This window comes from Tinamus guttatus, unplaced genomic scaffold, assembly GCF_059628265.1.
Source record: "Tinamus guttatus ecotype Peru unplaced genomic scaffold, ASM5962826v1 Tinamus_guttatus_pri_ptg000134l, whole genome shotgun sequence".
Lineage (NCBI taxonomy): Eukaryota > Metazoa > Chordata > Aves > Tinamiformes > Tinamidae > Tinamus > Tinamus guttatus.
Genome location: NW_028288668.1, coordinates 556,328 through 576,798, shown reverse-complemented (window position 1 = coordinate 576,798; position 20,471 = coordinate 556,328). Strand labels below are relative to the sequence as shown.

The 20,471-nt window shown below is 43.5% G+C and overlaps 1 protein-coding gene across 2 annotated transcripts in view; it reads left to right on the top strand.

Moving 5' to 3' along the window:
* Positions 1–20,471, top strand: part of CYFIP1 (cytoplasmic FMR1 interacting protein 1) — a 65,997-nt gene that overhangs the window by 3,157 nt on the left and 42,369 nt on the right. For both annotated transcript variants that reach the window (XM_088521825.1, XM_088521826.1), the window contains exons 2-10: positions 12,730–12,853; positions 13,018–13,107; positions 14,566–14,643; positions 15,024–15,125; positions 16,300–16,481; positions 17,469–17,565; positions 17,710–17,838; positions 18,896–19,000; positions 19,191–19,282. In XM_088521825.1, the coding sequence (XP_088377951.1) occupies positions 12,737–12,853; positions 13,018–13,107; positions 14,566–14,643; positions 15,024–15,125; positions 16,300–16,481; positions 17,469–17,565; positions 17,710–17,838; positions 18,896–19,000; positions 19,191–19,282 (992 nt within the window). In that variant the 5' untranslated portion in view covers positions 12,730–12,736. The remainder of the gene's footprint in view (positions 1–12,729; positions 12,854–13,017; positions 13,108–14,565; positions 14,644–15,023; positions 15,126–16,299; positions 16,482–17,468; positions 17,566–17,709; positions 17,839–18,895; positions 19,001–19,190; positions 19,283–20,471) is intronic.

Genomic DNA, 20,471 nt, shown 5'->3' with positions numbered 1-20,471 from the left:
TCTTGACACTCTGACTTTACAAAAATTGGTTGATCTTTAATGTATTCATGCATGTGTAATATCAAAAGCATTAGTAACAAAAATCTTTCTTTTCTTGGCTTTCTTGAGGCGGAAACCTGCCTCTGGGCTTGAGCCCACATGCTCTCTTCACCTAGTACATTGTCTTTAAAATATAATAAAAGATTGCAGGCCTATGTTTATGTTAAGGTTTGCCTGATTTACTTTGGTTAATGCTTTGTTCATTTGTTCATTCTGAGAGAAAGGTGGTTGGAAGGTGACTTCGGTTCCCTCGGACAGGATTTGCGATCTTCTAAGAACTCTGTTTTCAGAAACCAGCTGATTTAATTTTTTTTGTCTTTTTGTTTCATTTCTTAAAGCTTTTAAAGAAATTCGGAATAAGCCTTGCTCAAAGGATTGAAACTTTCAAGCAGTTAGATTGGGGTTACACAGTTGTGTGAGAACGAAACCCTTCACAAAGTTCCCTTTTTTCTCAGATTTGGTTTTATTCATTCTTTGCCCCAAAGCTGCTAGGATCACTTGCAGTGCTACACAAGAGAAAAGTAGTTTTAGGATAATACCCAGTTATACATTTGTTTGAATTTTGCAGTTTCATTTTGCACTCATTGTTATGCATTTTGTGGGTAAGTTCTTAATGTGGTTTCCTTACTGTACTACCAGGTAAAGCAAACTTTGATGTTGGACAAACATGTTACATTGTAGTGAATCAGAAGTCAGGTTGATTTGACTTCTCCTGAAACTGTGATAGTGCAAGTTTCTGGATTTTTATTGCGTGTGTATGTGTATATATATGTATAATATAGATACACTTTTTTTTTTTTTTTTTTAAATAACTGTGGCTATGACAAGTTCCAGCCGAGGAGGTGATTATTCTTGAAGCAAGCTGTGGAGGGCTGGTTTTCCTATGAGGAATGCTGGAGAAGCTTGACCTGCGCCACTAAGTGTGAATGGCCATTCACAAGGGTGAAATGTTTCAGATGAATTGTATATAAATGCATGTGCTCAGGAGTATGATTCATTGAAACAGATGCCCTCAATTTTATATTAGCTTAGGATTTAACAGCAAGTAGGAAAGAAAACAAATTTCAAAACTTTTGGTGTTTGTAACATGTTCTAAGTGACCTCTGACAGTCTGAATTACCTCATTCTCTCAGTGGGTTTTGTTAGTGTTTTGCTGCGTTGCTGTTTGAATACGTAACAAATACTGTAAAGCCGTGTGTATCAGTCTCTTTAAGTGCATGTGCGTAGCTCGGATCCAGTAGTGCAGGTGTGTAATATGGGTAGGTGAGAGTGTGTGTCATTGGTCTGCTTGCTTTAAATGTATTTGTGGTAATCCACGTGCTCTGTATTCCTAGTGGTAAAAGGAACATGAGGCCCTGATGAAACTTGCTTGAGGAAGGCAGAAGGTTCAAACTGGCAGATAATCTTTCTATCTTTGTAGAGATGTTGTAACTAAACTTTTGGGTAGTTGCTTCTTATCTTTCTTAAGCACACCCTCAGGAAAACCCAAAGCTCATTTTTCTTTACAGGGCTTAAAGGATTTTCCTTGATGTCGCTATGTACATTTTTAGCTGTTCACTTGTGTTATAAATAGATGCATGTTCGCAAGCGTTTATATTGTAGAAAAGGTCTTGTCTTCAGACAACTCAATGTTTTTGGGGAAACGAGGCAGTTTCAGGCTTCTGCTAGCTGGAAAAACAAAGTAGGGTGGTGGTAAAAGTGGATATGGTACAAAGAGTTGTTGTTATGGTACAAAGACTTATCCTATTTGTCATCTCAGTAGAAAAATCCCTCCATGGTGCAAGTTCACCCGTGCCCTGGACTGACCGACAGCTCAATAACGAGAGATTTTATGGCTGGGCAGCCCACCGAGGCTAGGCCCATAGCAGGGAGGTGATTTTGGCTTTTTCATGCCATGGAGGTGAATGCAGAGAGGGCCAGGAGGGTCCTGCTGTCCCAGCCTCCTGGCCGGAGGTGACTGTCCCCTTTTCCCCCTTGGAAGAGCGCCTTGGAGCAGGAATCCCTTGGGAGCGTGGCTGCCTTTGGAGGGGAAGGATCTTGCTCTTCAGGAAGGTAATGAAATAAGGCATGAAGGTGGCAATGAAACGACCAAGCACGGTCATTCAAGGGCCGTTCTGCACAAAAATGCTGCACTGCTCTATCTGAGGAAATGTAAAAAAAAAAAAGCTACTTTAAGCACAGGCATAGTAGGATTTACAGTCCACTCGATACAAAAAGAAGCAATATAAAATTTTAGTCAAATATTTTGACTTCTAGTACTGCTGGTTTGGAGCAAAAATGTCTTTCACCCTTCCCCAAAAGGCATCCCAAGACTTCAGATAGGGGATAGCTTTTCTTGCAACATGATGGTGTCTCTGCAAACAGTTAGCAATGCTGGACGTCTGCAGTGCTCTTCTGAATGAGTATAATATTAAGGAAGAAGCAGTAGCACTATAATTGGTGCTGTAAACCTGAAATTGCTTTATGGTCATCTTAGAGTGTAGCTCTGGTTTCTTTGAGTGGATTCACTGGCATAAATTAAATGCAGGAGGAGAGTGTGCTGAATATTATGTTCTGAATGCCAGTTCAGAAACGTTGCTCGAGCTACATAGATGCGGATACTTGTCAAGTGGTGTCAGGAGAAAAGCTATTGATGAAGAATTTTCAATAAAGTTGCGTATTTCCATTTATTGTACAAAAATGAAAGGATAAGACCTTGCAGATCATGAGCTCATTTAGAGAAAAAAGAAAGCTTAATGTGCTGCTAAAAGCTGCCTGTTTCCTTTTTCTCCTCCACCCCTTGCTGCTGTATTTCCGTGATTTGTTTTAACCCCTGAACACGCGGGTGTTGAAGCCGCAGTCTGAAGCGTGGGTTTGCGCGGCGGGAGCGAGTTACTCCTTGTGGTGCCCCGCGGGGCCGTGCGGAGCCGTTGGCGCCCGCGGCGGGGGCCCCGCGAGGCCGGAATTCCCAGCTGTGCGGCTGGGGCAGCCTGTCCCCATGGGCAGCTGCTGGGACAGACCAATGCAACCCCCCCGACACAAAAATATGACACTTTTTCTTTTAGATAAAACTATAGCCTGAATTCCCATGGTTAAATAAGTGCTGTGTCTAAAGCATGGGGGTTATTACTCTTGTTTGGGTTGCAGTCTAAGGATGTCAGAATTTGGTCATTCTCTCAGTCTCTGCCTAATCTGTAACGTGACAGACTGATGCTCTTCCCACCCTATATTGCTGCTTGGGAGCGTGTAAGCAGATGCGTCCCTTTTTGATTGAAGTAACCTAAATTCTGCATCATGGCAGTGCAAACTGTCAGAGCCATCAGGCCCCACCAAGAGCAGATCTTTTGGATATTGGGGCATTGTAACTTTGGCTTTGAGCTTAGCTGCGTGGATTTAACGAACAAAATGCCCCCTCTAAATTCTTAGAGCGCCAGTGCCCTTGGAGGCAGTTGTGTCCTGCAGTTACTGACTCTCCTTCCTTGTTTGCACGCGTGGGATTCCTTTGGATCGGGCTTTTTGGCCTTGAGCTTCTGCCATGCCGCTGTGACGGCTCCTTTGAGGAGCTGCCTAGGGATATTCTCAGAAAGCAGAGGCTGCACTTAGTTGCAGCCCTTGGGAAATAACATTCTGTCCAACCTCGTCTCCCCATTCTCAGTGCAGGTTTTTGCTGTTCCTGACCCGCTGTGTTGGTGGCAGGATACGTAGCCTCCCGGTGAACGCACACGTGCTGGAGGCTGTGCAGGGTGTTGGGGTGGAGCGAGGCCTCCCGGTGAACGCACACGTGCTGGAGGCTGTGCAGGGTGTTGAGGTGGAGCGAAGCCTCCCGGTGAACGCACACGTGCTGGAGGCTGTGCAGGGTGTTGGGGTGGAGCGAGGCCTCCTGGTGAACGCACACGTGCTGGAGGCTGTGCAGGGTGTTGGGGTGGAGAGAGGCCTCCCGGTGAACGCACACGTGCTCGAGGCTGTGCAGGGTGTTGGGGTGGAGCGAGGCCTCCTGGTGAACACACACGTGCTGGAGGCTGTGCAGGGTGTTGGGGTGGAGAGAGGCCTCCCGGTGAACGCACACGTGCTCGAGGCTGTGCAGGGTGTTGAGGTAGAGCGAGGCCCTCGGTCACTCGGCCAGCACGGCCGTGTCCCGCCGGCTGCTGTGGTCGGTGCGGCAGCTCGCCCGTTACCTCAGTGAGAGCAGTGCGAACAGCTGCGTCCTCCTCACCGTGAGGGTGCTGCGGGAGGCCAGGAACGGCCATGCCGGCTCGGAAAAGCGGGAGACAGGATATTCCTGTCTGCTGGAATATCCTGTGGTGCCCAAAACCTGTGTGCGAGGTGGTAACATGGCCACGTCACTGAGGTTCTGAACCTTGATGGGATACTCGTGTTGTAGGTGCTGCTTGTTTAAAGAAAGTGTGTCTGTCTTGGTGTAATTAGACATATTTGGTAGGATACTTACCTGCTGCGGGCAGAAAATAGTTAGGTGTTAATGTCAGCTGATGTTAAGGAAGAGCAATTACGTGAGAAATCCACGTCATGTGGGAAATCCACGTGTGACTGAACGTGGAACACTTCTGGTCTGGGGACGTTTCCAAAATGAGGCTTTTCTGTGCCTTACGCTCTCCTTCAGGTCCGTATCTGCTCCCTGAAGTCTGCTGTTTCTCCCAGGCCGCTCTCCTGGCACGGCCAGGCGGATAATGAGAGCCGTGATATCCCCCAGTAGTCTAATGCTAAATGTTTTTTTTTTTTTTTTCCCTTTATGTAGCTGTTCTTTGGGCTTCGCAAGGTTGCTGGGATGAGGTAATTCAGTGCTACAGTTTTTGGTTTTCCCTCTTGCACCTATTGAGCCTTCCTGTTACAATTCCTGTTACAATTCTCATTTTTGAAAGCTCGGCTGCCTGTCAGCTCTGTCCCACAGAGGGCTGTCAGCTGCTCTTCGCTTTCTTCTGTCTTTTACTTTAATCATGTAGGCTGATAAAAGATGTGAGAAGCTTTTTTTCTTTGTTGTTTCAGCATATGCAGATCTGTTGCTTGGAAACTAGGGAAGGCTTAAATCCTGAAAAGAACGGGGTAGGTTAATCCCCTTTTCAAAAAGACAGGTTCTGTCACCCAAGGCACCGAGAAAGAGCACTCAAACTGAGAATATGCAGCATATTACTGTCCTCCGAAGCACTTGGCTTACTGTTCTGTTCGAGAGCTGTCAGCTCAGCCTGAATTGATAGGCAGGTCATTGATCAGCTGGTGCTGCTGAGGTTTAATTAAATTAGAGCAGAATGGAAATTATGTTTAAGTGAAGGTTTGAGGGAGCTCTGGAGGGTTGGTCGAGCATTGAGTGATTGCAGTCACTGCTGTTCTCTTCTTCGAAGAGAAAATCTCTTCCTTTTGTTAGCTCTGGCCCCCATAAGAGCCTTTTGTGCTCGGAGTCTCAACAGTTTGACTGCGTTATCGAGTAGGAATGTTATAAGGAATATTGAAACAACAAATTCTTCACAGAAAAAAAGACTTTAATTGATTTATTTTCTCTAAGCCGATAACCTGGAGGAATGACACAGTGGAGCAGACGAAACACAAAAATGTTGTGTTGCCACAGGGACAGGCCTTAACTTCCCAACAAACCGGAGTCCCTCTGCTGAGCAGCCCGGGCCTGTTCCTGTGGGAACGGTGTCGTTAATTCCCGCGGCGTTTGCCGAGGTTGGTCCCCTAGGTGCCAGTGCAGGAGGGCCTGCAGTCAGCTGTGGAAGTTTATCCCTGGTTTAATTTCTCTCCTGCTATGGATGGGCTGCTGAACATCTTTGTTCCTCCTCTGTGAAGGCTACTCTTCCTCTTCTTCAATGGCTGCAAGCTAAATTTTCCTGATTTTCATCATCGTATCCTGTCCTGCGAAGTGGGGTAATGGCTTTGGGGTTCTTGCTTAATTTAAAATCCAAAGATGCTTTTGCAAACGTCCGAGAGAAGAGAGCCAGTGTCAGAGGAACTGCTATTTAAAACCCCGAGAGGTTTCCTCTTTGCCTTATTTAGAGCCTGGAGACTTGCCCAAACACTTGGGGATCAAATGCATCCATCTAAAAAATGGAACAAAAATGTGTATGGGGGCCTGCCAAAAGGTCCAGGACAAGCCCTCCCGACACCTGTTTTCAGCCGGATGAAACCGTGCTCCCATCTACAAAAAGTAATACAATATTCTAGAACTCTTGTCACCAGGTAGTACTTTTGATAAGTTGTTTAAGCACAAATATCTCAGACTTTGGTATGATTCTTCTTTTTTTTTAAAAAAAAAAAGTTAAGAAATAATATTTTCCCTTGCAAATTTCAGGGTTTGGGATCTTTCTGGGTTACGTAAGACGTGGCGTATCAAAACCAACGCCTTCTTGGACATCCCCGAACGTCTCTGCTTTCGGGAGCTGTCTCCTGGTGCTCTGTGCGTGGGCGTGCTGCTCCTTTGGGCTTTATGCGGAAGGAGATGGGTTTAGGAGCGTGTGTGAGGAGCACCGCGCCTGCGGCTCGTCGGCGAGGCCGCCGGCCGGCTGCGCCTGCTCCTGCTGCCCGCCGCAGGGATCGCGAGCTGCGGACACCCGCGGCTGCGCGTTGCTTGTTTGGTTTTGTTTGGGGTGTTTTCTGGGCGCATCACTGACAGGGGAGAAGGGCGCGGATGGAGCCCGGGCTGCGGCAGCGTGCTCGGGTGTGCGGTCGCGCTGGCGCGTTGCCCAACACGCTGCGATCCCTCTCCATCGGAGGAGAAGCGGGGGGAAAACGTGTTCGAGCTGAGTGCGGTTTTGGACCCGTGCAGCGTGTGCTGCCCCTCGCCGCACGCTGCGGTTTCAGACTGCTGATCCGGCCCTTTGCGCGGGGGAGGCCCCAGCCTCTCCTCCTGAGCACCGGGAGCTTCCTCGGAACCTACTGGAGTCATGGAACGTGTTTTGTGAAGTCAGTCCCCTCTTTCCCCTGGTGCCCCTGTCTCCCTTCCCCTCCATTAAAAAAGTGCATTTTTAGTGGATTTATGCGGCTTTTAAATTTGGAACTCATGGTTTAACAAGTGAAGTTTGGGGGTGCACTTTGGGGGATTTCTTAGGTTTGTTTTTTAATATGTGCATTTAAAGCACATATGGTGGATGTGGTGTGCATGAATCTCGTGGTCTGGCTGGCGTGGTTTGCCAAAACTAAAAGACCCGGCTGGTGAGCGTGCCAGTGCTCAGTCCTCTCTTCTGCATCTGAATAGGGACTTCCTCTGCGCCTTGAGCGGGGCGCTGTTGCAGGGCCTGCCCTGAGCTGGGCTCTTGCATTGCTGTGGGAGGGACTTGATTCTACGTTGTAGTTTATAACCTAAGGATTGAATTATACAATTCTGTTTCTTATGTGAGTTTGAACTTGAAAATCCTAATCGAGAAGGCAATGCAAATTTGCATGGAATTTAAGTGTACGTGTACCTCTCTAAGGAGCTACTTTTCATTCTATCCCTGCATACCTAAGATAATTTTTGATTTATTATTAAGATACCATCATCTTCATCTACTCTGACCTTGTTTGACAGAGCCATAGTACTTCCTCTGATAATTCTTACAGTGGGGGGCTTTATTTTTTTTGTCTATAAGTAGATAGCATCAAGCCCAACTCTTCTAGTTTGAACTTTTCACATTAAGACCTAACATGAAACACAAGAAGTATTACAAAGTTCAGCCTAACAGCTTCTTCAGGCTACCACGGGCCGTTTCTGAGCAAGTCTTGAGCAAATGCTTTGTGCAGAGGCTAAAGAGGAACTGCCTGGGAGTTTCTGCATTTTTAAAAAGTGCTGAGAAGCCTGCAGTTACCTAAGTTCATTTGCTTTACACGTTTTTCTTAAGACTTGCTTGCTAGATACAGTTTACTTCTGTCAGAGTTTTGGCTGCCTTTGCACATTTGCACACTATCTCCTGTCATCTAGCATTTTCCTGTTTCAGTTATTTATAGACTGTGCCTATGTTGTGTTTAGATCTTTTTTGATAAATAATTTGATCTGCTTAAGTCCATTACTGCAAGAAATCTTTAAAACTCAGAAATTTCTTAGTTCCCTAGAATTTTTGAGAGTTATTTTTTAAGCTTTGACCCTGAAAGCTGAAAGCTGGAAGTCTGCTCTTCCACGGTGATTTTGAAATTAGTGGGTTTTTTTATCTGCTTTCTCAGGCCTTTTTGTCGTTATTATTATTTGCTTCTTATCTCTCTTCTGTTTTGTTCTGCCCACAAGGTTTTTTTCTTGTCACTCGCCCTTCATGATGATGCTCCCCTTCCCTTTTTTTCCCAAATGTCTGAAGCCTCAGCTGGCTTCAAAGGGCAAGGCTGTAGCATGCAGGGCATTTTCTGATACCTTGGTCTTGGAAGCGTAGATCTTCTGCAGAGCCTTCAACGCGGTTCTGTTGGGATGCAGACGTGCACACAGGGGGTCTGTGCTCGGGGTTGCCTGTTGCCTCCTCTAAATACCAGAGCGATGCTGTGAGCAGGGTGCTGGGCTTGTGCCACACACGTGCAAACAAGGACTCCAGGCAAACAAGGCTGCAAACAAGGACTCCAGGTTGTTTTGGAACGGTTGGCAGCCAATGGTCTCAAGGTGCAGAGCCTCTCCAAATAGTTTGGAGAGGTCTTGATGTGTCTGTTATGGTCCAGTATTGAGTCAGCTATGCAGGTAGGTGAGAATGTAAATGAAACTGAAGGAGCTTCAAGGTCAGGTGCCTTGTTTTGATTTGTTTTTCTTGTGGCCAAGATGTTGTAGGGACAGCAGGTCAGGCTGGTCCAGTGCTTGCCTCCTTTAAGATGGAGGGAAAAGAGAAATGTCCTAGTTTAACCTGGTCACCTAACTGACCGCTAACATGTGCCAACTAATAGCCATACGAACATGACATAACCCAAAGTTTGCCTAAAAACTCTGGGATAAATCCTGGGATTCACAGATCTGATTCTGGGGTCCCATGGGACTTAGCAGTGCAAGACTGAACCTTGTCTGTGCCAGAGATAGAGATTTCTTGGCTGTTGGTTTTGAAATTCAGAAAAAGTCCTTACAGGAGCTGAAAATCAGTGCACACACACTGCTGTCTTTTGCTTAGAAAGCTGGTTGCTTGTTTCTGATTATATCATGTGAAAGGCAAGTCCATCGTCTCTTTCATCCTAGAAGGGAGGTGAAGCACTGAATGGTTTTTAATTGCTTGCATCCAGGAAAACCTGTTCTTGGAAGGCATTTTGACCTTAGGGCTGTAATGATGGGGTCAGGATACAAAAATGACCAAAAAAAAAAAAAAAAAAAAAAAGAGATTATGTAAAAAGTAGTTCTTGCATGTCTTTGGCATGAGAATATCTTTCCTGGAAGATCTCAAGCAGCTGGAAAACTCAATACATGACCTCATGTGGATTTAGTGAGAAAGTAATTCTCACAGTTAGGGTACATTTACTCACTCACACTGGTAATTCCGACATTATTGTTAACTACAGCATTTTAATCTGTCCCCGTTTAGGTAAACTGCTAATCATACTGTGGCTTCTGGATTTTTAAAGCAGGTCTTTGAAGTTTCTTGTGTTCTCTGTCAAGAGGGAGTCTGCTGAAGTATCAGCACTTTTGCCTGGGAATTGCAGCCGTATGAACTCCTCGAGTGAGCTCTGAGCGTCTTAAGCAAAAACATCCACCTTTGTGTCTTGGCAGTTTGAGCCTTCAGAAATTATTTTCTTCTGAAAGGTAGTGGGGGAAAAAAGGGGAGATTTTTTTTTTTTTGCCAGACCTTCATCTTTGTACATTAGAAATAATCTGTTTCTTCTGGAACTGGATTCGTTACCAACAACAAGAGAGGAAAAAGAAGAACCCAAGACAGTCCTTTCTGTGCTGGCCCTGCGGCTTCCCCATGAGGAGCCCCTGTGGCCCAGGTGCCATGAGGTGCCCGTGGCCCTGGTCTCGGGGCTGGCGCGGCCTCGTCGTGCAGCCCCGCTCCTTGTCCGGCCTTGGCTGCCCCCCGGGGCAGGAGGGGACGTGGGGGTCCTGCCCTCCCGGCGTCCGCAAGCCCATTAGAAGCCAGGCAGGAGGGAGTCCCGTTCCTCTTTCACATCTCGCGTGGTAATAAAATAAAAATCTGAAGAAAGGAGCCTTGAGTGCTAACTTGGCCAAAGTAACACCAAGAGTTTCAATACTGCTGGCAAAATTGCAAAGTGAAGCTGCTAGCAATCTTAAAACAATAAAGCCTTTTTATTTATTTATTTATTTATATTTTATTTTATTTTTAAACAGCTTGAGCCCAGTTGCTTATGTTGTCCTGGTTCAAACAGGTTGATCATGCTGAGGGGGCTTGATGTGCCTTCCCCATTTCTTTTTTTTTTTTGCAGCAGGAAACTCCTGTTTCTTTTTTTGTTGTTTTTGTTTTTTCCCTTCTTTGTCTATCCCGGTAAAAGGAATTTCTCAAAAGCGCACTGTTTTATAGACGGCAATTTAAGAAAGATGAGATCCTGGTTTTGCTTGTGTTTTGCTTTCTGTTTTTTAAAGTAATTTTCTAATATCTCTTACTAAAAACAGCCAAAAAAATCTCCGGGTAGTCTAATGCCTGATAATTTGAAAATAGAAAATTCTGAAGAATAACCACAGAAAAAAAGCCACGAGTGCCAAAAATGACACACACGGCAGTGTTTCAGAAAGCACAACAGGGATTATGACTTCCAGAATGGTTTTTTTTTTTTTTTTTTGCAGTGCTAAGGACGCACAGGTCACAAGCTTTTGGCTTTTGTGGATGCAGAAAAATGCCTGTGCCTGGGCACTAAATCCCTAATGCGCTGTTTAGTAGGAGAACGAGGAAGATGCATGGATTTGGGAGAGGGAGTTGTTAGTTTTTGCTATTGACTGGCAGCTTAGCTTTGCGTGGATATGGACGGTAACTTTTAGTGTAGAACGGGTGACCGTTTTTCACTGTGTTCTTTTGGAGCATGGGTTGAGTAGCTCTTTGTAGCACATCCCTGTTGTACCTGGTGGAGTTTTGTGGCCCTTCTCCTACCCTCTACCATGGGATGGGGGAGAGCCAGTGGGATGATCAGTCCCACCCTAAGGAACCCCAAGTGGAGATGGGCAAACGGATACCTCATTTTGTGGAGTCTCCTTTCTGGAGATGCTCAGGATCCCCTGAACATGACTCTGTGCCATGAGCTCCAGGTGACCCTGCTTGAGCAGGGGGTCATCTCCCTTCCAACCTCAACCATTCTGTGATTTTTGTAGTGAAACCAAGAGCAGAAAAAGTTTCAAGTCAGATGCAACTTCTCAGTTAAATTAAGCCAAATCAAGTGTTCCTTTAGTTAAAGCTGGATCTCTAGATGCTTTCAACAAAAATTAAAATATTTCTTTGAAACAGCCTGGCTTCTTACAAACTCCCTCCCCATTCCTTTAGGCTAAAAACTGTTAGAGTTTGACCTGCACACAGGATTCTTGGCTAAACGTTGAATTTTTGGCACTTGTTTGTTTGTTGAAGGAAGTTCCCTTGGTTGTCACTAGTATCATCGTAAAGGGCTTGCCCCAGGTGTGGGCTGGGCGAGCTCCTCGGGCTGCTGTGCCAGCGGGCGCTCCGGTCAGGCCAGTCCTGCACCACTTTCAGCAGGGGTTGAAATTGTGCAATCTGGGTGTTATCTCTTTATGTGCTTATTTTGCTGAAGCTTCATATGCTTGAGCTGAGGCAAATTTTGAGCTGATGTCTCAAGGACTAACAGGCCTGTGGACTCTTTTTTTTGGTGGTTGATGCTGGAAGTTGTCAGCGAACTGCTGTGGCGTGTGGCGTGTTTGTACTGCCCCCATCCTGGCGGTGGGGGAGATAGGTTAGCCGCCAGCCCGACGCCTTTCCACTTTCATCTTCTCTCTCTGGCTGATACCTTCCTTGTGTTCTCTTTTCTGGCCCCACTGATTACCCACAGATAATGTTTTTGCAGATGTAGCTAACCAACTCTGTGAGTTTTCCTCCTGTTTGCTCTGGTTTTCCTTTGTCAGCTGATGCTTCCTTGAAGCTAAAGCTGCTCCGTGTCTGAGTGCTTCTCCCCCAGAAGCTGTGGGTAGGTAGGAGCTGGTGAGGAGGCGGTCGAGCCGGGCCCTGGCGGGTGGTGGGTCAGGCACCTCGGGGCTGTGCCTGGCTCTAACTTGTACAGCAACCTCTTGGCAACTTGTAAAGCCCTACAGAAAAAAAGTACTGAATAGGTTAGAGGTACTATGATAAGAGCAAGGGATTTCTGGCAACACCTTGTAGAACATTATATGAAAGCAGATGATTAAGTTGCTATTTTTTGTTCTGGGTTTTCCTCCTAAAATTTCTCATGGCCCTTCTTGGTTCTAGATTGCATGGCAGCATTTGGGGATGAACCGAGCTCGCTGTGACCTTGAGGTTTTTTGGGCCTCTGTATCGAGGTATCGACGAGTATCACTAACTACTCAAAGCAGGCTTGGGTAATCTGCTATAGGAAGCACTGGATCACAGAATAACTTGTTGATAACCAGATTGTAGTTGGCTCCTGTAGATGGGCTAGTAATAGTATTTGCAAAGAAATTTTGGAGAAGGATTTGAAGAACTTGTTAGGACAAAACTCATATTTTACTTGAAAATTTTTAAATTGTGCTTGTTATGGGATTTTTCTCAGTTTCTTGCAGCTGAAGAAGACCACGGAATAGCTTTCCTTTTAGTTTAACCAGAGAGCTTGTATAGCAATCTTCATATCTATGTATATACACCTATACACACTTTTTGACCACAGATGCAAAATGACTGCTCAAGTAACCCTAGAGGATGCCTTGTCCAATGTGGATCTTTTGGAAGAATTACCATTGCCAGACCAGCAACCATGCATTGAACCTCCACCATCCTCTCTGCTTTACCAGGTATGTTGTCACTGTAGAGAAGAGTTTTTGCAGTTCCCGTTGCTATTAGGAAGAGAGTATGTGCTCTTCAAAAAAAAAATACCCAAACCCATGTTGGTATTTACAGTATATGTAGTTTCTTTTCCCCGCAAAGGGTATAATTCTACATTTTGCTTTCTCTGCAGCCAAACTTCAACACTAACTTTGAAGACAGAAATGCATTTGTCACTGGCATTGCAAGATACATTGAGCAAGCTACAGTGCATTCCAGCATGGTAAGTAGATGTTCAGATATTTACTTTTCTATGAACTGGAATAAAAACAGCGGAGTGTGTCTCTGTGTCCTTTATTATAAGAATCTTGGTCACAGAAGATAGGAAACTCTGTTGCTTCCAGCACTTCCTGGATGAAGTAAGATGCAAAAGTGTGTGCCTTTCTTTTTTCTTTTTTTTTTTCTCCCTTAACTGTACTTCTAATTTTAGAATTTTCTGTCTTCTTGATTGTTGTCAACCAGTGTTGCTGCTCAAGCTTTTCTTTTCTTTCATTAAGTGTGTCTCCAGTGTTCTCAGATGAATTAGTCGTGTTGACAACTGAACTGACAGCTAGTTGCTGTGACTTGAAGGAAGAACTGCCTTCTGTCCTCCCAGATTTCGACTGCTTCTGTCAGTTTTGTGGTGTTGAAGGGTTTCTGTTGGCTTTCTCACTGCCGAACGGGTGCTAGAGGTTTCTTGGCGTGCTTTTGTGTAAGGTCTTCTGTGTCTTTTAACAGTTCCAGAGCCTTAGATAGAGATGTCATGTCGTTAGCACTATCTGCTGGTAGTGTTGCAGTGTTGCAATAGATGCTGGGCTGTACTGAGCTCTTGATGGTTTCACGGCATCTTGGAAACTGAAGAGTAATACGTGCTGTAATCCTAGAAGCCAGTACACAAATTGTGGAGCAGACAGGTTGAACCCATGATTAGATGCCACTTACAAGTTATGTGAGCGTACAGCAGGCTGTTGTTAAAATTATCTGGTGGCTTGTGGTCTTTTTGCTGTTGTTGATGTTGTTTGCATGTTGTTTGCCTTCTTTCCTGGCAAATCAAAGACCATGTTGCAGTGTGTGCTGACTTCATTTCCTGAAATCCACCTGTGCCCCTTTTTCCTTTTTCCCAACTCCTCTAGAAGGTGAAATATCTAATCTTTTCCCAGATTAGCAGTTTTATGTGTAAATCCTAGCGCCTTGTATTCGGAAAGAATGAAACAAAAGATGATTTGCTCCAGACAGATAATGTTTTTTGTCATTAGGCAGTGTAATTGCTGGAATTGTTGATTAGGGCTCTGGTGTTTATTGGATTAAGTAGGATGAAGATGGTGATGTGAATTGTCTCAAAACTACAGTGGTTGCTAAAACACATCTGAGAACAGATGGATTTATTATTATTATTGTTATTATTATTGTTAATTGTGATTTATTTTTGGTTGCTGGATTACAGTCAAGCCGTGTTACAGTAATGGATCTACTCAGAGGTTGTTTGGATACAAATAATATGCCAAATATGCCCATATAGTATGGTAATATTAAATAATTTTACATAGAAGTAGTATGACACATCATTCAATTCGCAATATGTGTGTGTTCATACATAAACATTCCCCTAAGAGAGCAGAACTGCTTGGAAGGATGGAAGGCTTTGGGTTTAATCCTTCTTTTGTGCTGCAATGCCTCGTTATGCTGAGTGTCTGTCTTACAGAATGAAATGTTAGAAGAGGGTCAGGAATATGCCGTCATGTTATACACATGGAGAAGCTGTTCAAGAGCCATTCCTCAGGTAAAGAAGCTTAAACTACTGTGTAATATGTACCCTTTTTTCTTTTTGTATGGAAATGCATGAATGCTGTTTTATTAATGAACTCTTAAATATGGTCTGCTTTGACTCCCAAATTGGCAAGCTTGGCGTGTCTTTCATATATATTTCAAATATGAATAATGCCTTTCAGCACATGTGAGCTGTGTGGTTGTTTTGTTTGTTTGTTTTTTGTTTGTTTGATAAAGTAACCACAGAAATATTTTGCTTCATTTCCCATTTATACCTTAATTTTTTATCTTTATCGTTGCAATATATTCTCCGAAGTTGTCATTTAGGATTTCAGTTTCTCAGGCTTTATCCGGGAGAGTTTGGACTGTAACGATGTCTGTAATTGTCCTCAGGTCAAGTGTAACGAGCAGCCTAACAGAGTAGAAATCTATGAGAAAACTGTGGAAGTTCTGGAGCCAGAAGTCACAAAACTGATGAATTTTATGTACTTTCAGGTAAAAGCAGTGGAAACAAAACCTTTTCAGTAGGCATGTATGTTTGTAGTCCTGCTTCATATGCTTGGCATTGTGTGCTCAGATAATGAACCTGGTTATTAAGCTTTGAAATACTACAAAAAAACCCTGTCTCACAGAAGGGCAAAATTCCTAATGTGTACCTTAAAAACTTCAGCTTCCATCCGTGAAGATTCCCTGCATACAGTGCAAGGTAGTTGCTTATGGTCCTCACATAGTGCATAGGGGGAGATCTGGCACTCTAAGAAGAAAGGAAATGGAGCCACAGTGTGTGTCTCATGCATATCAAAGAGCATCTCAGCACCAAAAGCCACTGTTGAGGGTGGGGGAGCCACAAGGCTGGATAGCATCTCACCGGATGCCTCCCTGTTGCAGAAATTCATAAAACTGAGGTGAACTATCCCAGCTGCTGTGGGTTGTTGGGACATTGCAGAACAGCAGCGCGTGTTGCTGTCTCATCCTGTGCTGGCATTTAAATGCTCAGGCATTTTTCATAGGCAGCTGAGCCTCCTCAGCACAGAGGAAGAGGAGGCTGAAGGAAATGTAGCATTTCCTGCCCTCTTCCAGAAGTGGTGGATCTTACTGACTGCAGGCGGCAGTCTCCTTTCACTGAAAGAGAGTAAAATGTTGTAAAAAAATCTCAGAAGAAATTCCCATTTGTATTAGAAATTTCTACCTTCATACACAGATGTGCCAAGATCTTAGCATGTACTGCTGCTACTAGGTGTTCTTCGCTTTGTTTTGCTGTTAAGAGAGTATGCCAATAATCTGACTTTTAATGCGTATGTCCTTCCTCACTAAAGAATAAGAAATCATTTCTTTCAAAGAGATTTTCACTTTCTGTGACTTCAGTTTGCAAAGCGATATCTTGCCCGTCGTGCAGGCAAGCTCAGGGCTGTGACATGAAGCACCAAACAGGAGTGGAGCTGGAAAGCCTGTGCTGGTGCCTCCTTAGCATCACTAGCAGCGTGCTCAAAAGCTTAAAAAAAAAATCTGGTGGTGCTTTCTATTGGACCACACAGTTGGTGCTGGAGTGGTCTGTGTGTAAAGTGAAAGCCTGCCTGTAGGGGAGAACACATGAATGTCAACATTGTGTGACAAAATTGTTTTTGGAAAGCTGTTTTTTATGTCCCGTTTCTTCTATTATTTCCCTCAGAGAAACGCGATTGAACGCTTCTGTGGCGAGGTGAGGCGCTTGTGCCACGCGGAGAGGAGGAAGGACTTTGTCTCCGAGGCCTACCTCATCACGCTGGGCAAGTTCATCAACATGTTTGCAGTGCTGGATGAGCTGAAGAACATGAAGTGCAGCGTGAAGAACGACCATTCCGCCTACAAGCGGTGAGCGGAGGCGGCAAAACCTCCCCAAGTGGCAGCAGTTGCTCCTGGGATGGCAGCTCTCTCCTCCAAAGAATTCCCTTCAGGTGCCAAGCAGGCGGCCTTTACTCTGTAGGTGCAGCAACTGCAGTTAAACGGCTGGATATATTTATTTTTTTAATGCTGCTCTTCCAACAACAAAAGGTTCTGTGCTCTTTTAGCGCAGGACTATCAAATTCCCTGTGTCGGTGTGCACTAAAGTACTGAATGTGCATTGCTCTATAAAGCTCTCCTTTTTAACTTTTGGAGAGAACTGTCTTTCGGTCCACTTGTGCTGCCGCTGTTTTTGGCATTCAGATTGAATATGGAGAGCTGGGAAATGCTGCTGTCCCTCAGGTGTTGGAGCGTCGCTGTTCGAGGTTGTTGGGATGCTGGTGTTGCAAGGAGGGATGAAGGGACGGACGTCAATGGCCGGGTTTTGGGCCAGCACTGCCAGATGGTGTCAGTGGCTGATGCAGAGGAGGAAGAGCATCTTTATGCCAGCTCCAACATCCCTAGTCTCTGAGAAGTGTGTGCCAGGTCATTCATAAAGATAATTAGTCAGTCAGTGATAGCCAGTTTTATCTGTGCTGCTTCCACTTATATGCTAGCTTATTTTTGCCTCTGCAGATTATTGCCTTCTGTAGTTGCTGTCCCTGAAAAACACCTATATTTATTCCTTTTTTTTTTTTTTTTTTCCCTTTTGGAAATGTAATTTGAGGAGGGCAAACTGAGTTCTGGAAGGCTGACTTTTCTCGAGTCTTGCCTTGGCACTCTAAGGCCCCTGCCACCTGTCCTGGGTGGGAAAGGTGTGCTGATGTTGACTCCCTGCTGGGAGCAGTGAGTGATACCGGGTGTGTATTGATGATCTGGGGACAATTCTGGAGCTCTGCCAGAGCTGGAAGGTGGTGCCAGGTGGGTTTCTGTTGAGACCCTCTCCTGCTGAAGGGAAATTCTCTCCTGTTTTTGAAGGGCTGCTCAGTTCCTACGTAAAATGGCTGATCCTCAGTCTATTCAAGAATCCCAGAATCTTTCCATGTTCCTCGCTAACCACAACAAGATAACTCAGGTAAGCTTGAGTTATCTTTTTGCAAAATACCTAATACTTTTTCAAAAGTATTAAAAGAAAACCCCTTAAGTTCCATAGTAGATGGAACTCACATTGACTCCCCTCACATTGACTGATGCATTTTTTCCCTCTTTTTTTTTTCAGTCTTTACAGCAGCAGTTGGAAGTGATTGTTGGCTATGAGGAGCTGCTTGCAGATATTGTGAATTTGTGTGTGGACTACTATGAAAACAAAATGTATCTCACACCCAGTGAGAAACACATGCTTTTAAAAGTATGTTCCTATCTACTACAAAATCAAAAAGGGATGGTTGAGGCAGGACACAGATGTCTGAGTTCCCTTTGTGTTTTTCTTTTCTTTCCCAGAACCAGATTATAAAATAACTCAAATGATTACTATTCTTGTTCTGAAATTAGTGACTCTTTTTCCTCTCAAGTGTCTATTCTTTTAAGTGGTTAGTAAGTTAATTTAACTGAAATAACATCAACCATATTTCATATTCTCCAGTACCTTATTACATTTATTGATTCTATTCTTTTGTAATGGAAGAAAATGCCTAGATTAAAGACTGAAAATTTGTCCTATGACAAATATTTTGAAGCACTTCAGTATTTAGCTTCTGAAGAACTATGTTTATGATGATCAAACTGAAGCATATGGAAACAATACATGACCTCTAGAACATGAGCATCCTACCTGGAGGAGTATCCAGTGTCTCTCATGTAAAGGCCTTTTGTTCAGGAAATGTGTGCTTAGAATAGATTAAGTAGCCAGCAGGTCAGCTTGCTGTTGTAAATATTGAATTATAGCTTTATGTAAACTTGTGGGGGGAAGGAGAGAGGAAGGAAACATAATGAGTGTTTTTCTGAATGTTTCTGTTTTTTTGTATTTACAACTCATGAAAAGTAACCATCCAGAGATGTTAGACCTAGACTGCAATTGCAGATCAGTTTGTACACACAGTATTCTATTGAAACGGAAATACAAAGAACTGTCTAAAAGTAGCTAGATCCTAGTTTTGGTGTGATTTCTGGACTTTTACACAAATAAGTAGCATTCCTATCGGGGTAGCTATTAGGCTGATGTTACTGACTAACATACTCTTAATGTACTTGTAGTGAACAGCACTACAAAAATGTATATATTTGAATTAAGTGTATGTTTTTCCTGAGCAGGAAGTTTTGAAATTACCTCCTGAAATACTTTCTTTTCTGTAAACAGAAATATTTTAAACTGTTACTTTTATTTAATGACATGAAGAACAGTTTTATTGCAGCAGTTTTTTACCTCTGAGTTTGTTTTGCAGAGGCTTGTTTTCCTTCCTTTCCAGGTTATGGGCTTTGGATTGTACCTGATGGATGGAAGTGTCAGTAACATCTACAAGCTGGATGCAAAGAAGAGGATAAATTTGGCCAAGATAGACAAGTTCTTTAAGGTTGGTCGAGAGGTATTTTCAGTATGTGATTCTAGAGGGAATTCCCCTTGCATTCTAAATGTACAAACAGTTTTATATTATTAAATAAAATGCAAATCGTTATGAACTTTCATATGAGTAAATTAAGAGTTCCTCTCACAAAGATTGGCATTTAATAACATGTGTAATCTGTTTTATTCCCTGTTTACAGCAGCTGCAGGTCGTCCCACTTTTCGGTGACATGCAGATTGAACTCGCAAGATACATTAAGACCAGTGCTCACTATGAGGAAAATAAATCCAGGTGAGGGGAGGAAGGAAACAAAGAGATACTGCGAGGGACTGGGAGAGAGACCTCTGGGATTTATTTTCATAAACTGTCTAAATTCTGTCGACCTGTTTCTAACAGGATTGTCACATTGGTCTACTCTATGGTGTGGGTATTTAAGCATGTTTCACTGTTAATGTACCTGACACCTAAAGGGACAGCTTCTTAAGAGACCTTTCTGTGGTACTGGGGTTAATCTTGTATCTGAGGCATTTCTTATCACCAGTGTTGGAGGAAATGAGTTTTATCTTACACTAATTTAATCTTTATTTTTTCCTTTAAATATGAAACTTTCTATAAAAGAAATGAAGGATTATACTGAGCAAGGTGAGCACTAGTGCATGGGTAAATAGGCATGTGTATATTGTATTACAGAGCAGCAACTTAGCTTGTCTTATTTATATATTTATTTTCCCCCCAGTAGGTGTGCAACACAACGAAATGGCTGGAAAATGCAGTCAGTCTTTACATAAATAGTTCCATGGTTTCTGATTATTGCTTTGTTTTAGTGAATGTTTCTGTGCTCCTTTGAGACCTTCTATCCATGCAGTTACAGGAACTTAGGATACAGTGCTTTGCATTTTAATTCCTGTAGAAAAAAATATATAACCTGCATGTAATTGCTAAGAGAAAAACAGCAGCAGTGGGCCTACTGAGCTACTAAAAGCATAAGGCTATTTAACATGGTATTCTTGGTAGCATGATTTTTGTGTCCCTCTTGATAATATATAAATAGTATTTAATAATACATTTATACATACTATAGATCATTGATAATTAAACATGAATAGAGGAAAAGAATCTGAAGGTAAATGTTGCCTGTGGCCTATAAACACCTTGCAACCCTGCCTTTCAATACTTGCCGTTCTGTCCATACCTGTATGTTTCTGAAGACAGATGGTGGCTTATATTGAATAGTAGCAGTCTAAAAGAACTAAAAAGGCTTTTAATGGCTTGGAATAAGGACTATTTGGACCGAGAAAGGTAATTTATTGCTAATTTTCCTTGTACAGGTACAGAGGCAGAGGTTTGAGGAGAGGAAAGGCCTCAAATGGAAAAGAAAGATTTAGAAAAAGAATTTAATCATTGTGATTCTTGTTTTGCCCTACCAGTTGTACTGTTTATTGCCTAGACTCACTCAGGTGTTTTTTTTTTGCTTTTTTTT